The sequence below is a fragment of the Corticium candelabrum genome, chromosome 16, assembly GCF_963422355.1.
Source record: "Corticium candelabrum chromosome 16, ooCorCand1.1, whole genome shotgun sequence".
Classification (NCBI taxonomy): Eukaryota; Metazoa; Porifera; class Homoscleromorpha; order Homosclerophorida; family Plakinidae; genus Corticium; species Corticium candelabrum.
The window spans coordinates 6,468,312-6,482,875 of NC_085100.1; the positions used below are offsets into that span (position 1 = coordinate 6,468,312).

The window sequence follows — 14,564 nt, forward strand, 5'->3', positions numbered from 1 at the left end:
GACGCATCCTAGAAACAAGCATCAGAAGCTTCCAAGCTACAGCATCAGATGGATCAGCAGCAATTCTCTCAAGAAGAATAGTACAACTCTACTGAAAGACTGAGACTGCTACATCAGGAACTCTAGACACAGTATCAGGAGCCATAAAGAAAGATTGAAGAGCATAATTGACTGACAATCTTGCAATGAGAGACCATGCTCTGGCGTTGAACCATTACTGAGAGTATTGATGGTTTTGACTCGTGAAGCTAGGACAGCTATATATGTGTATTCTCTGTAGTATTTATAGATTTGTAGATAGACTTTATTAAGTTAATCAGTGGTCTATGACTATTTCCTGCAACTTAAATGTCCCCACTCGATTCACCACACACATACAGACACACCCACGCAAACTTGAAAATGTGCCACGATTTCAAGTTGTGTCATAACAAAGCAGAGCAAGCGAACATCTTAGGGTGAACCATGTTCTATGATATACAGTCTTTATTCCCAAGTGCAAAGAGAAAGGCAAATCACGTTCTTGACCACCACAGCACTTTTGCTCCTTGTACTTTACTTTTCGAGAAAGCTAACGACAAGTGTGTTAGGTTCTTTATCTACACATTTACCATTCACCGTCTTGAAATAGCTTGCTGTTGAATGACAAAGCGCTTTCTCGATCATTTTCTTGTTGCACATGACCCGGAAATGAGTGGAAACCAGAGCATTATCGTACTAACTTGATATCATTCGAAACTCAGAGCATGAAAGTAGCCACGGAGAGGTGCCAGACGCCACTGACAATGTGGATCGTGCATCTATCAATCATGCATGATAGCTACTGGTCTCGAAGTTCCACACCCATATTCAGGTCACGTGTAACAACAAAAATGATTGGGAAATCGCTTTGTTGTTCAACAGCAAGCTATCTCAAATTGGTAAATGGTAAGTGTTTTGATAAAGGCATGATTTCAAGTTTGTGCAGGTGTGTCTGCGCGTGTACTTGAATTTGTGAGCTCGCACCTTTAATTAATTAATATTGTAAACATGGCATTCTGTTATCCATCATGGTTGAAAGCGTGCAAAGATTCAACTGTACTATATAGCTACGAGGTGTATGTAAAGTGTCCTGAATTAGTAACTAAGAGATAAAGAAACTCCATCACCATTGGATGAAATTAGTTTCAAGATTTTGAAGGGTTGTCCTTCATTGATGCAATCCTTGGCTGTCAAGTACCCAAACATGTGGAAGAGAGCTGTTATTAGATTGATTCTAAAACTAGGCCAGAGGTAGTGTTCCTTAAGGTCAATCATCTTTTCGTTGAATTGCAGACTTCTTTGATTGGTAAGCGTTTACATCTACACTAAAGGACTATCTTTTTTACCATCTCATTAGTACATTTCATGGGCGCTGGACAACTGTGATGTCCTTCTGGCTTGAAAACATTATATTCTGCTTTGTTACAGGTGGCCTGCATTGTTGTCAGTTGATTTGACAATACTTTATGGGTATCCGACTTAAGATAATAGATACAGCAATGTTGCAAATCAGACTATTAGTGTGACTTGTTGTTGATTGCAGATCAGAGCTCAATATAGTTTGACAAAGGAAGAGCTTGCTTCAACTTCCCAGGCACGACAGGATCTAAAAGTTGCAGTAGATGAACTAACCAAAGTAGTTGAACAATTGCGTGGTGACTTGCAACGCGAGGTAACTTTTTTATGGTATCTTCATCTACCTACTGCTTAGTTGAATTCATTGATGTCAACCGTTTGCATAGATGTCTCAGAGAGAGTTAGTAAAGCAACAGGCTGACCACTATGAGAAAGTTCTTAGTGACAAGAAAAATGAAAAGGTTGTTTTAAAGTGTATTTGGTGTGTGTGTGTGTGTGTGTGTGTGTGTGTGTGTGTGTGTGTGTGTGTGTGTGTGTGTGTGTGTGTGTGTGTGTGTGTGCATATGAACACTAATGGTGTTATGTTTATGTCCATATCAGGCAGTGCATGTGGAGGAATTACAAAGACTTCAAGCATTGGTGACAGAGGCTCACACTTCTCTTGACTCATACAAACAACAACTGGAAAAATTTGATCAGGAAAGAGCTGATCTAAAGTGCAAAGTGAAAGAGCAAAAAACTAGATTTGATTTTACACAGCAAAAATTAGAGAGAGCTGAAGTATTGTTTTTAACTGAATGATCCTATGTTCCCAAAGATGACCTGGTTTGTTTATTGCTAGAATGAACTACGAGAAGCACGCAAACAATTGAATGAACAAACTCTGCAATACAGTAATAGCACCAAACGAACAAACAAAGACCTAGCTGCAGTCAGGTATCAAGTGTTACTAGCGTTAACTGTTAACACTTTGTTTAGATGTTAATACCTGGCTCAAATAATTAACAGTGGTTGTTGCTGGTTTGTAGACAACAACATATTGAAGATTGCAGACAGATGGAACACCAGATAGAAAACATGAGCCAGCAGTTGAGCAAGCTGCGGTATTAGATGTGTCAATTATAATTAGTCCATATTCTACTTCTGTCATTTCATCTATATATGTAGAAGAGAGTTGGCAGATGTTGAATCAGAGAAAGCACTGTTAACAGCTGAATGTCAGCAGACACGTGATGAGAAAGCTACACTGCACACACATCAAAACCAGATGAAAGAGACATTGAGAGCTATGAGTGATGCAAGAGAGAAAATGGAACTGAGGTGTTCAGAGATCATTTTACATTGTGGATACTAACATGTAAAGTCTTTGTAAATAGAAATGAGGAACTTGTTGCCCAGGTGGCACTTTTAAGAGAGGAAATTACAGCATTACGCAAGTGTGAGGAAGAAATGATTGATTATCAGAGGTCACATGAAGCATCAACAAGGTTAGCATGCCATACTTGTGTACCACAGTCAATCTGTGGTGCTTGGCACACGTGTAGTAAGGTGCTGACTATATCAAAGACAACAAGAAAGCAGTGTCAACTTGATGTAAATTCTGTAAAATGCATTACCTACCAAAGATGATGAGAAAGCTAGTACATAAAATGATCATCTAATTTCTATGAAATATTATAGACCATTCCATTCAGCCTTGGAACCCACTAATGACAATATAATACAATTAGTGGCTGTTGTTAGTAGCAATTAATAGTTATAAAAGGAGCAATTATGGTTTTAACCTATTTGGACTTTAAAAGTTCCTCTTCCTTTTCTGCTTTGTCTGTGCTTAACTATAGTCTTCCTTACACCTTTCTGCCTAAGGGCGCTGTATGTTTCTTCGGAATTAATCAATTATAAATGTCAAGTTCAATAATACTGTTGTGTAATGACATTGCACAGTGCCTCATTCCTTCCCATACTTGCGCATGTGTTTTAATTTTTGATAAACGGAGGATGTATGAGATAATGTAGCTAAAGCCAATTAATTAATAAAATTAAAATGATGAGTTTCATTGAATGTCATGATCAGTTACATGTTAATTGCTGTAGGGCTGATATGCATCATCTCGTTGCTGAGATTACGCAGCAGTTGGAGCAGCAGTACAGCTGTCGAGAAAACTTTCATAGGCTGAGAGCAGAAAATGAGACATCAGCTTTGCAGAGTGCCAAGCAAAAGGTTCTTAAATTTGAAGTAATTAGTAGGTTCGTATTAATTAGTAACTGACAACTTGTGCAAAGTTCAGGCTATCCTAGTGGATGTGATCTCTGGTACACTTATAATCTAATTATACAAGTTGGGTGTCTACTTAGGTTGATGAACTGGAGGAGGAAAGGAGACAGCTCCAAAAGCAATATGCAAGAGAACAACAACAGTGTGAAGCCATGAAGTCAGAATTGAGCATTGTTTACTCTCAAAGACTTCAAGATGACAAGTGAGTGGCAAGTTTGTGGTCCTCATTCATTTCGTTTGTCGTATATATGGCCCCATCGTATCTGTTTGTCTGCTTCTTCTGCACATAGGTGTTGTACTGTAAAAACAAGTCAGACACTAGCTCTAATGTTTTCATCATCACACACATGCTAAAATGGCTGCATTGCGCCTTAGTTGTGTTAGCGCACAGCAACTAACTGCAACTAACTGCTTATCTAGAAACTGTTCGTATATTGTTCATGCAGTTAATATTGCCATTACAGGATGCGTAAGAAACTGGAGTCTCGCTTGGAGAGGGTAAATGAAGCTTTGAATCGTTCAAAGGCAGTTGTCTCAGCAGGCCTGTCTCCTACTAAATTTGGCCACTTACCTACACTGAATGGCAAATGGCACTAACAGTAGCTAGTAAGAGTTTTGTAGTGGCCCATGCAAGCCCAACTGACTGGTGATATAATTTATATCCTTTGTTATATATAGTCACTGATGTATTGCATTTGTACATGTACAATAGCTTTCCAGTTGGCATTGGTTTGAAGGGTACGTAGCAAGTTTCGTACTTGATATATCTGCTTCTAATAGTAACCTTGTGTAGCTGTACAGGTACAACTGAAAGGTGAAAAGTTGAACCATTACTAAGGAGTACAAACCAGTTACTATAGACTTGCATAGTGATATGAAGTAATGAATTTGAAACTAGGTGGTAATCCAATAAACGTTTGTCACATTGTGAGGCTCAGTTTTATGCTACAACTACTAATTACTTCCTATTACATGTCCATATACCAAACCAAAACTTTGCATCTCATGGACCAATTTCAAATGATTCAGCAAGGATACTTGAAATAGTAATTGATGCAATTTCTGTAGTTATATAGTTATGCACACTATGATCGTCTCAATCTGAGAAAGAATGCATGCCTACATTCTCTGCTTTCTGCAGGGAAATAGTTGTCATAAAAGTCTGGATTCAACTCCTCAGCTTTGAAACCAAACTTCTGGTAGATGACCATTGCCTCATTAGTGGCTGATACATGAAGAGTCACATCTTTTCCCATGCATGTCTAGTAACATAAATAGAATTTACTACAAACATATGTATACCAACATACATGGTACCATCACATTTCAGTAGCGAGTTGCATTAGAGAATATTGCTCTACAAATCACTACAAATGACTCCCCAGTCAATTACTAGTATTTAGGATTTGCCAAAGAGGGGTTCCACCAGTGAAGGAATTGAACAGTTCAACACAGTCAGACTCGTCTGTGAAATAGACATGAAACTGTCTATTATAAATCAGTAGGTCACAAACGCTAAAGTTACACAAGAGTCACATTGTGACCACAAGTGACAAGTATGTTCTCAAACATATCTGTCACAAAAAAGAAGCACACAACAGCGTACTGAAGCAGCTCAAAAACTATATCTGAGGTTTTCAATGGGTTCTGACCATCTGTCAGCCCTTGGCATTTAAGTACATTCCCTCTGTTGATATCCACAAGTTGTCTCACTTTGCTCAGCTGCACCCCCATTTCCTGCTTCTCTCAGCAGAAGTTACTGGGAGGGTACAAGCAATCTTGAAGAAAGTGTAAATGTTAGGAAAACATCCTGTCACAGTCCTTTAGGCCACATTCAAGAAACGTCGGCTTTGCCTCTGCAGTGTCCACTTCCTGTTCCACTTCTAATAATGAATGTCCAGTATGTTATGACTCAGAGGATCTTCAATGTAAATTTTACCAATCGTTTGATGAAACACTTATCACTCTCTGATTCACCATTTCAGGCGCCAAAGCAGAGCAAGTTGACACCTTGCTTTGTGTCTCACTGGCGCAAACCTTCAGTTCAGTAACCCTACAAAATCAAGAAAAGGAACAACTATGGAGCGGCAAAGTACACATTTGGTGAACTGCCACAGTGCATGCTGCTGGCATGAAGCAGTTCTTGGGACTTTGGGTTGAGTGCTGACAGTGTCAGCAATATCTATGCTCTGTTGATACCAAGCATCCATGATCTCTTCTCTTCCACATACGTCATGATTTCAGTGATGGACTCTGCTAAGCCGTAGGCCTTTACAACGTCATTGAGTTTACACTAGGGCTTGATACTCAAGGGTTTTACGGATGCTAGAATCATTTGAAGCACACTTCACTGCAACCAGAAAAACTCACAAGAGTGAGTTAGACTATAAGCTCTGGAAAGAGTCTCCTGTCCCTGCTCCAATCACCACACACCTCCTTGTTGATATGTTCATGCAGCATGATGTCAAGGGATTCCACCGTTGATGGATATATCTTACTGAACACCATAAGCTTCATGGCCATAGCTTCTGTTTCGAGAGTCTGACTGGTTCACTTCAGTGACCCGCTCCAACAGTTGCTGCAATTTTGGTGTATAGTTAAAAATTTGGCAATCTCCGTGATAGTGGTCATGTTTTGGATGAGTGGTAGACTGCATGCCTTGTTTAAATCATGTTTATTGCACTTGCTTGATCCTTTTAGAACCACTACGTTTCCTAGTTCTAGCTCAAAGATATTTTCTGCTTTCTCTATTTTCATATTTCTCTATTAATGACACGAGCCCTGCTGATCCCCATTCTGCGGAATCCCTGAACCCCCTCTAAATCCGCCATTGATTGTTAATATTGGCATGATAAACGTATTTAGCAATTGGTCACAATTTGATATCAGGAAATCACAGAAAGAAGTGACAAGTTTACAACAACAGGAGACCAGTGACATCAGCAACAAGTTGCATGATTGGAATCCACATGAGCTGTGGGTACAGTACTGCACTTCATTGTTATGGGAATTTTGAGTACATACACAATAACCAAGTTACTGTTTTTCAAAATTTTCTGTGGTACTTACTTAAAATCACTATTTCTTGACACTTTCAACTGATAAAATCACACACATGAAGTAGACAATCAGTCAGTCAGCGATACGTACTAACCTGAATCAAGTGATAAATCATAAATGTAGCAATACCACAGCGTCGCCATTCAGGATGAACAACAAGAAACGATATATAGGCTTCATCATACTTCACATCAGGTGTCATAAATGCACAGGCAATTACTAGCTTCCTTAATTAAGAAGACAATAAAGCAATACAGATACAAATCAATTACAACCACTCTCACTTGTATTGGACTACAACACTGAAATCTGGATACTGTAAACACTCAGACACTAGCATTCAAAAGATCTTAATGAAAGTAATGCAAATCAGAATTTGTCAGCTTACAGTCAATGTTTGGCCAGAAAAACTGTCTGCACAAGGAGTTGACAGCTGGAATGTGCCAAGGTCTTACATAGCAGTAGTCAATTGGTTCTTTGTCATCAGAATATGACACAATTCCATTGCGCCTGTCATATAAAACATCTGTTTAAACAGCAGATCAGCTCATACAGTACACTCATAAATCGCTGACTTCCAATAGACAGACTGAAGTTCATTCAGCAGTTTCAGTCGAGCAGGCAAGCATTCATAGTCTCTCCAAATAAATGGCTTCAGAAGCCTTCACATATTGAAGTGTGGATACATTCATCTAATCTATTTCCAAAAGTGCTGCAAATACACTCTTGTTTTTACCTTCCCGTATACGGGCTAACAAACTCTTGCATGGCAATTAAATTCCCTCCTCCCATAAGTCGGTGAACAAATGTAACAGGAAAACTACCACTTACTCCACTCACCTAAAGCAAGCAGAGCTGTTACTGAGAAGTACGGTAAAATGCAGGTGACTCACCAAAAATCTATCTAATATGGGATGACTCTGCATCATGATCACCTGTGTGTAGCACTTATGGTTACACTGGCCAACCTGTGCATGGAAACTTCAATTTACTACCGATGTCTTCAATTACCAAGAAATATAAAAGAACCCAACTTTAGAAGAGTTTCCGTTTATTTCCTTTGCTACTTGCAGGTCAAGATTAAACACTGGAATTCCTCGTGCTCGTTTCGTCTAGCACAAAAGACGATGCTAAGGTTGTCAATCAGGGGGGCATTGCCCTTCCGAACAAAAACAGAAAGACTTACTTGCCTCACAGAAATCTTTCTAACAAGACGATTTGCTTTGTGCTTCAGCTTTTGAGACACTAAAGACTTTAGAACTCTTGAGGAAGTCTTCAGCTGACAAAGTAAAGTCCTCTCTGCATGAGGCTTTATGAGCTGCAAACTGCTACAACAGAACAACTCATGTACATGTGTACTACAATTCAAATATTACCTCGATATTGTTTTCACAACATTGCTTACTCTACATTAATGACAGGAAAACAGGGAACTCTAACATTAGATAAAAGACCTGACTCTGCCAGCAGAAAAAACATTACATGTAAGCACAAGGGTAATCAAGCATAACAAATGTATTTAGATATGTACCTTGTGAAACATGGGGTAACTTTTTCGACATTTGAATGCTCTCACTTATGTGGTATTGTTCTCTTCTTGACATATCTGGAAGAGTTGGTTCTTTGTTTATCTTTGTACCTTCAGCAATTGCTGTTATAGCATGGTTGCTCGCAACTGTAAGTGACTCATCAAAATAAATATCTGGAGAAGAAGACTGTACTCTCTTCTGTCCCCTAATAGCTATCAACAAACAGCTAAACAATAAAGTATACCAAAAATTAACATTTTACTTTTCAATGATAAAGATTCAGAACAAGAAGCATCAGTGTTTGTAGCTAGTGCATCTGGATACAGCTTCCACCAGCCTGTCTGACGTAACTCCCCCACTCCAGACATAAACACAGATGGACAATGAGCTGACAGCACAGACGATACACTATTCATCCACCCACTAGTTGGTGATCTAAACCCACAAATCCACACAGGTTAGTAGTTGCTGAAATAGGGACTTCTAAATTCCAAGTAGTTTCAAATACTACCCAGTAATCAAATTCCATGGAACAGTAATGCTATGATTCGTGTATTGATCAAATCAATTAAATCAATCAATAAAGTAATGCTATCATTTATTTAATCACAACGATTCAATCAATCAGTATGTTTTCAAGCAGTTCAATATAACGTACAACATCCAGACAGAAACTGTGTTCTAACTGAAGAAACCCTATTAATTAACTATGATCAGTGTCTATGCACCAACAGTCCATGTAAGTCAGGACACAAAAGAATTTTTACGCTGAACTTCAGTCTACACTGTTGCATCGATACTCTGCAGTTATATCAATAATCTATTTCTATAGCTTAGAACGTACAGCACTTGCTAGGTTCGCTAAAACACACTCAGAGCTACGGAATCTCAATCACAAGCTACACGCATCCTCAGTCACTATCTTATCTATTACATATACTAGATAAAGTGCATCGGTATAACTTGTTTCTTCTATCTTATACTAGAGTTGGAAGTAGTAGCAGGCTTCAAGTTGATCCTTATGGGAAACAATTTAAAGGTATCATGGTGTTGGGAACATGAACGTGGGGAAGTACTGCTTTCACTCTGTGCTCCAAATGAGCTCACAATTATAAATACAATAAATGCACCTGGCAACACTGACAGCCAGAGTGGCATTGTATTGACTAATCATCATAAGACAGACCCAGTAAAGTATGTTGTAATGTCTCAGTTTGCACTCAGTAGATTGCTGGAAAGACCACAATTCCTTTGAGCTTAACTCAAACAAAATCAGTCCCACACAAGAAATCAAAAATAGTAGTAAAGAGATGATACAACATTAATGCTTTGCAGTACATGTACCTATTGAGCAAATATCTCTCACAGACTTGCTCATGACATTGGATCAAGCAAGTGGTGTGACAAGATGACAGGAAGTGAGAAGTGGGATATGATTAAGAACAGTGTCAACCTGGTAACTGAGAAACTCTTGGCTAGGACTCTTGTAAATAGCCTGATTGGTTCACAGAAATTAGACCTCCGTATACTGCCCACACTGCACAATTTTACGTACATGGAGGTCAAGAATTCAGTCAAAGTGAACTGTGATCTTCCTAAGACTGGTTGAGAAGGCAAGTCAGGGTGTTAATTAGGGTACTTTCTCTGGAAACTTTGGAAAGACTTTTTGTCCTTTCCACCCTCAAGTCTGGTAGGACAGAAAGATGGAGAACAGAATCACACAATTCAAAGTCACAGAAGATAACTGGAAAATTGTAAATGGAAATGCAAAATCACTGTGCAAATGAGCCAAAAAAAGAATTTCTGACACGTGGTGAAGCACAGATGGCTGAGTACAAAAAAGGTGTAGGAGAAGGCTATATTTGAGGTGATTCTATTCAAATTGAAGCAACAATTGCTTGCATTGTTATTATTATGTGCATGCACAATATATGTCACCTTTTCTGTTTTGAGCAACTTACTGTTCTATTGGTGTTGGCTTTTTTCTCATCTTTCTTATTTTTCAAGAAAGCCTCAATCGAATACACTCCAAGAATGCAATTATCTGGTTATTTGTACTATAATTTTCAACATTTTCTAGATGAAATGCATTTCATTGAACAAAGGGATGGTGGTGATTAAGTCAGGAACCTGGAATTGGTATCTTGAGTGCACATATTAAATATTGCACGTAGCATTCAACAAGGAATTAAAAAAGCTGTTAAGAATTTTGGAATAGCAGAAATCTATGCATGAGTCCTGCTGGCAACACACATCAAGCTTCAACCCAGAAATGACTCTAAAACTGACTGGTTTACACACACACACACACACACACACACACACACGCACGCACGCACGCACACACACACACACACACACACACACACACACACACACACACACACACACACACACACACACACACACACACACACACACACACACACACACACACACACACACACACACACACACACACACACACACACACACACACACACACACACACACACACACACACACACACACACACACACACACACACACACACACACACACACACACACACACACACACACACACACACACACACACACACACACACACACACACACACACACACACACACACACACACACACACACACACACACACCAGTATTCTCCAAGCAATGGTCATACACTGTACTACCATCCAAAATAACTCCAACTCCATCATTTCATTCAATAGGTTGACCTACTCTGAAGATAGGAGTACATTCATCAACATCATAAACAGCTGCTCCAAACTATTTGTCTTACTTTATTCCCACAAATTTTAGTTCCTGGATAATGAGGGTTGCTTTCTGGTTCACCGCAACACCTCACCTTGTTGCTAACAATGCTAGTCGCAACGCTGTCATTTTCTTCAACAAATGTTCTCACATTACGGCATCTGAAACTGATTCTGTTACAGCGATGGTCCTTGTCCTTATTCTGATGTTGAGACATCAAGTTCAGTTCGTTCGCACTAATTGATACACACAGCAGTGTGCAACACCACTGCAGTGCAAAACAACATTTGCACAGCAACTGACGTCAAGGTCAGAACATATATGGTACGCTCAAAGCTCAGAATGGCCAATCTCTTTACCCAGCTGTAATAACCACTGCTACTGTGAGACAGCACATGAAGGTGTGACTAGATTCTTCCCCCACTTAAAGAAGCACAGTCCAGATGTTGCGCACAGAGTAGCCTCAGAATCCACCTTGAATTATGTATACATTTTCAAGTTCATCAAAATAAAGGAGTACATTTCCCATATTCTCACGGAAAGAAAAGATTCAAACGGTTTGCAGCTCACAGTTTGACTAGCCGTATATGTAGCAACAAGACATTGGCTTTTTCTACTTTTGCTAAAGTGATACGGTTCGAATATAACAGTCAGGAGTTACAAAACAAACTTATCTGTTTTCACATTCGCCTACTCGTGTGTGAGCTTTGGATTAGATCCTGCACGTGACAGGAAGTAAAATGTCGTTTGTCATGTCAACGACATCTTGCATGCAAGACGCCACCGCATGGTGCAAGAAACCACGGAGATGCAAGACAAGAGTGGTTGGCAAGATAAGTCTGGCAAAAGATGACTCAATAGAGAGTAAAACCCATCCACTGATCTACCACCCTCAATGAAGTTTTTGAGAAAGGGCCTGCTGCATCCAAAGAGGCTTATGTCCATGACCTAGTATTATGTACAACTATTTGTATGCTATTTATTTTCATAATGTATTTGTAGTATGTTTACATTTACCACTGCAGCTAAACAATTAAGTACACTTGAAAATTACCACATTTCATTCTAAAATTTACCCCCAAACTATCATTTGGGTGAGTGAATTCACATCTCCAGTCAATCTATGATTAAAACTCTAGGTGTTGTAGGCCTATTGCTTACTAGCAAGCATAAATTATGACAAGCAGTCATCTCTGGAACAGGCTACAACAAAAAAGCCAGAGAACAGAGATTTCACTGTAAGTATAACCAACATTTCCACCAATGGACGGTAAAGAGAGTGAATGAAAGCAGACACTACCATCATATAACTAAGGTTACACACATGAGATCAGGAAAAGCAAATTAAAAAGAAAAGTAACGTAGTCACTGTCAGACAATAATATGACAGCAGGACTCTGAGAACATTGGTTGAACTGTTGTTACACATAGTCCACAAACAGCTGCTGATCTTGCAGAAAGCAGTGTAGTAAGACAAGTGCAGTTTAGGGTGCCCCACCATCCTAAATGTGTCACCACATTGACTGCTGACTGCCATTACTACTAGCTGCATGATGTCGTGTACGTTGTGTTGTTGCTAGTCATTACTTCTGCATCTGTAGGAGACCGTTCTCTAGATGAAGCATTTCCTGTTCTCCAGCACATTCTCTGTCAACAGCCTAGAAGTGAAGCCCTGAAAAGATACTGGTACGTCGACTATAGCCGTGACAGTGACCACAGCTCCTCAATTCTTGAAAACTTAATCACGCAGTCACAAAACTGCACACAAGCAACAGCAGCAGCTTTGTGTTCACATCCTCGTATTCACATCCTCGTAGACCATGTCTCTCTTGTGCACTTATTTCTACACCCAGACGTCACATGCACCCTCCCCTTCAGTAGTCTGCAAGATGCACAACGTGGTCATGATACAACAAAAGATTACAATGGTAACTAAACCTATACTTTGTTGGATTTGGGTTCGGCTATCTGAGTGTGGCTCGACACAGTAGATATAATTGTCTCTCAAGAAAGCCATTTTATTCTGGGTGTGGCCGGTAGCCTCCATGAAAAACGTGCTTTCTACCCAAGGCAAAAGCATGCGCATAAATCTGGGCTGGGCTCCTTTAAACATTCAACAGCCCATCTATACAGATGATAGCATCACAACAGGAAGCATGCAGCAACTTAAAAGAAACTTTCTGAGAATATAATCACATTTATGTCTCCTTTTGTCACTGTCTTGTGACAAGTAGACTACGCAACAAACGTCACATTTGACTCCTGCCCTTGCCTGTTTTCATTTGTATGGCAAACTTTCCTCCATTGCAGTTATGTTTGAACTTTCCAGGTTGTGATTTGAAGGTTCGTCCACAATTGATACATTGTAATGGTTGCTGGCTTACAGCATGATATGCTTTGCCTCTGATTTTTTAATTTTCTCTCCTTATTTTATTTTCGACTGCCACTCTTGCTCCAGTGATCTAACTAATGCCTTTTGCATCAATGTGCCTCCATTACAGTCTATTTTTGGTGAGCTGAGACCAATCGGCACATTCCGTTACCTTGTCCCTAAAACAAAGATAATTTAACTCCATGGTGTGGATGAAGGAAAGTAACCATCAACATGGGCATATGATGATCTAACATGTTTGAGATCATGTTTTAACCATCTTAGCCTATTTGCCATTTAGTGACTCTGCTGGTGTTTCCAGGTATGCCAGCATCCAAGAAAGCTACTTGACATATTCTTCAACTGTTGTTGTAGTTTATGATTCCTAACATTGCTCTTTGACACTGATTTCTAAAAGTCACCAGACTTGAAACACTATGTTTAGTCACCGCCCATGAAGAGGAACCATAGAACAATGTTGGTAACACAGTCGCCCTGAATAAGGTGTTGCTAGTTCCCACTGCAATATGATGCAACAGAAATATGCTCTTTTTCAAAGCTACAAAACCCCAACCAGCCAATGATAGTCTTATCTTGCCTCTTTATAACATTTATAGGGTCTTTAGTTCACTGGAATTCAGTGATGTGGCAACATGGTAAGATCAAAGGAACCTCACCAGACTTTTTCCCCCATGAGGGCGGGGTAGAGATCTGGCTACAGGAGACTATACCTCACCCACCCACACATCAGCCACCCACACCTCAGCCACCCACACCTCAGCCACCCACACCTCAGCCACCCACACATTAGCCACCCAAACCTCAGCGACCACAGTCAGCCACCACAGGTCACCCACCCAAACAGCCACCCACCCAAACAGCCACCCACCCAAACAGTCACCCACCCAAACAGTCACCCACCCAAACAGTCACCCACCCAAACAGTCACCCACCCAAACAGTCACCCACCCAAACAGTCACCCACCCAAACAGTCACCCACCCAAACAGTCACCCACCCAAACAGTCACCCACCCAAACAGTCACCCACTCACACCTCAGTCACCCACACCCCACTCAAACGCCACACACACCTGACACACCCACAAAATTATCACTGACCCATGCACACAGTCACTGAACTACCCACAGTCACTCACCCACAGAATCACTCACCCACAGAATCACTCACCCACCCA

General features: G+C 40.1%; 2 protein-coding genes across 5 annotated transcripts; one reads left to right on the plus strand and one right to left on the minus strand.

Moving 5' to 3' along the window:
• Positions 1-1,543: 1,543 nt before the first annotated feature.
• On the plus strand, positions 1,544-4,586 carry LOC134192038 (centrosomal protein of 128 kDa-like). Of its 4 annotated transcripts, none has more exons than XR_009971886.1 (12): positions 1,544-1,693; positions 1,764-1,838; positions 1,978-2,157; positions 2,219-2,313; positions 2,406-2,480; positions 2,545-2,697; positions 2,754-2,864; positions 3,472-3,598; positions 3,733-3,854; positions 4,117-4,298; positions 4,365-4,390; positions 4,446-4,586. XR_009971886.1 is itself a non-coding variant. In XM_062660710.1 (11 exons), exons 2-10 carry the CDS (start codon positions 1,764-1,766, stop codon positions 4,247-4,249), a joined length of 1,071 nt encoding a protein of 356 aa, XP_062516694.1. In that variant the 5' UTR covers positions 1,544-1,693; the 3' UTR covers positions 4,250-4,298; positions 4,365-4,448. The 4 variants fall into 4 exon arrangements, 2 of the variants coding, with proteins under 2 accessions (XP_062516694.1, XP_062516693.1); XR_009971885.1 differs by having other exon boundaries at positions 4,117-4,258; positions 4,331-4,390; positions 4,446-4,567; XM_062660710.1 differs by having other exon boundaries at positions 4,365-4,448.
• Positions 4,520-9,415, minus strand: LOC134191818 (cysteine-rich protein 2-binding protein-like). The gene is made up of 13 exons (XM_062660439.1): positions 9,372-9,415; positions 8,504-8,676; positions 8,244-8,453; positions 8,118-8,172; positions 7,899-8,040; positions 7,747-7,824; positions 7,606-7,680; positions 7,449-7,552; positions 7,288-7,374; positions 7,101-7,222; positions 6,997-7,045; positions 6,807-6,939; positions 4,520-4,914 (listed from the first exon to the last, which is right to left on the minus strand). The coding sequence occupies exons 1-13, from the start codon at positions 9,413-9,415 to the stop codon at positions 4,738-4,740; spliced, it is 1,449 nt and encodes a 482-aa protein (XP_062516423.1). The 3' UTR covers positions 4,520-4,737.
• Positions 9,416-14,564: the final 5,149 nt, after the last annotated feature.

Excerpts from the sequence above, each read along its gene's own strand:
- LOC134191818 (XM_062660439.1), bottom strand. The coding sequence starts at position 9,415 with ATGATTAGTCAATACAATGCCACTCTGGCTGTCAGTGTTGCCAG. Across the intron at positions 8,677-9,371 it reads CTGGCTGTCAGTGTTGCCAG|ATCACCAACTAGTGGGTGGA; the intron begins GTGCATTTATTG and ends TTGTGGGTTTAG. Across the intron at positions 8,454-8,503 it reads TGAATCTTTATCATTGAAAA|CTATTAGGGGACAGAAGAGA; the intron begins GTAAAATGTTAA and ends GTTTGTTGATAG.
- LOC134192038 (XM_062660710.1), top strand. The coding sequence starts at position 1,764 with ATGTCTCAGAGAGAGTTAGTAAAGCAACAGGCTGACCACTATGAGAAA. Across the intron at positions 2,698-2,753 it reads AGAGAGAAAATGGAACTGAG|AAATGAGGAACTTGTTGCCC; the intron begins GTGTTCAGAGAT and ends CTTTGTAAATAG. Across the intron at positions 2,865-3,471 it reads TCACATGAAGCATCAACAAG|GGCTGATATGCATCATCTCG; the intron begins GTTAGCATGCCA and ends TAATTGCTGTAG.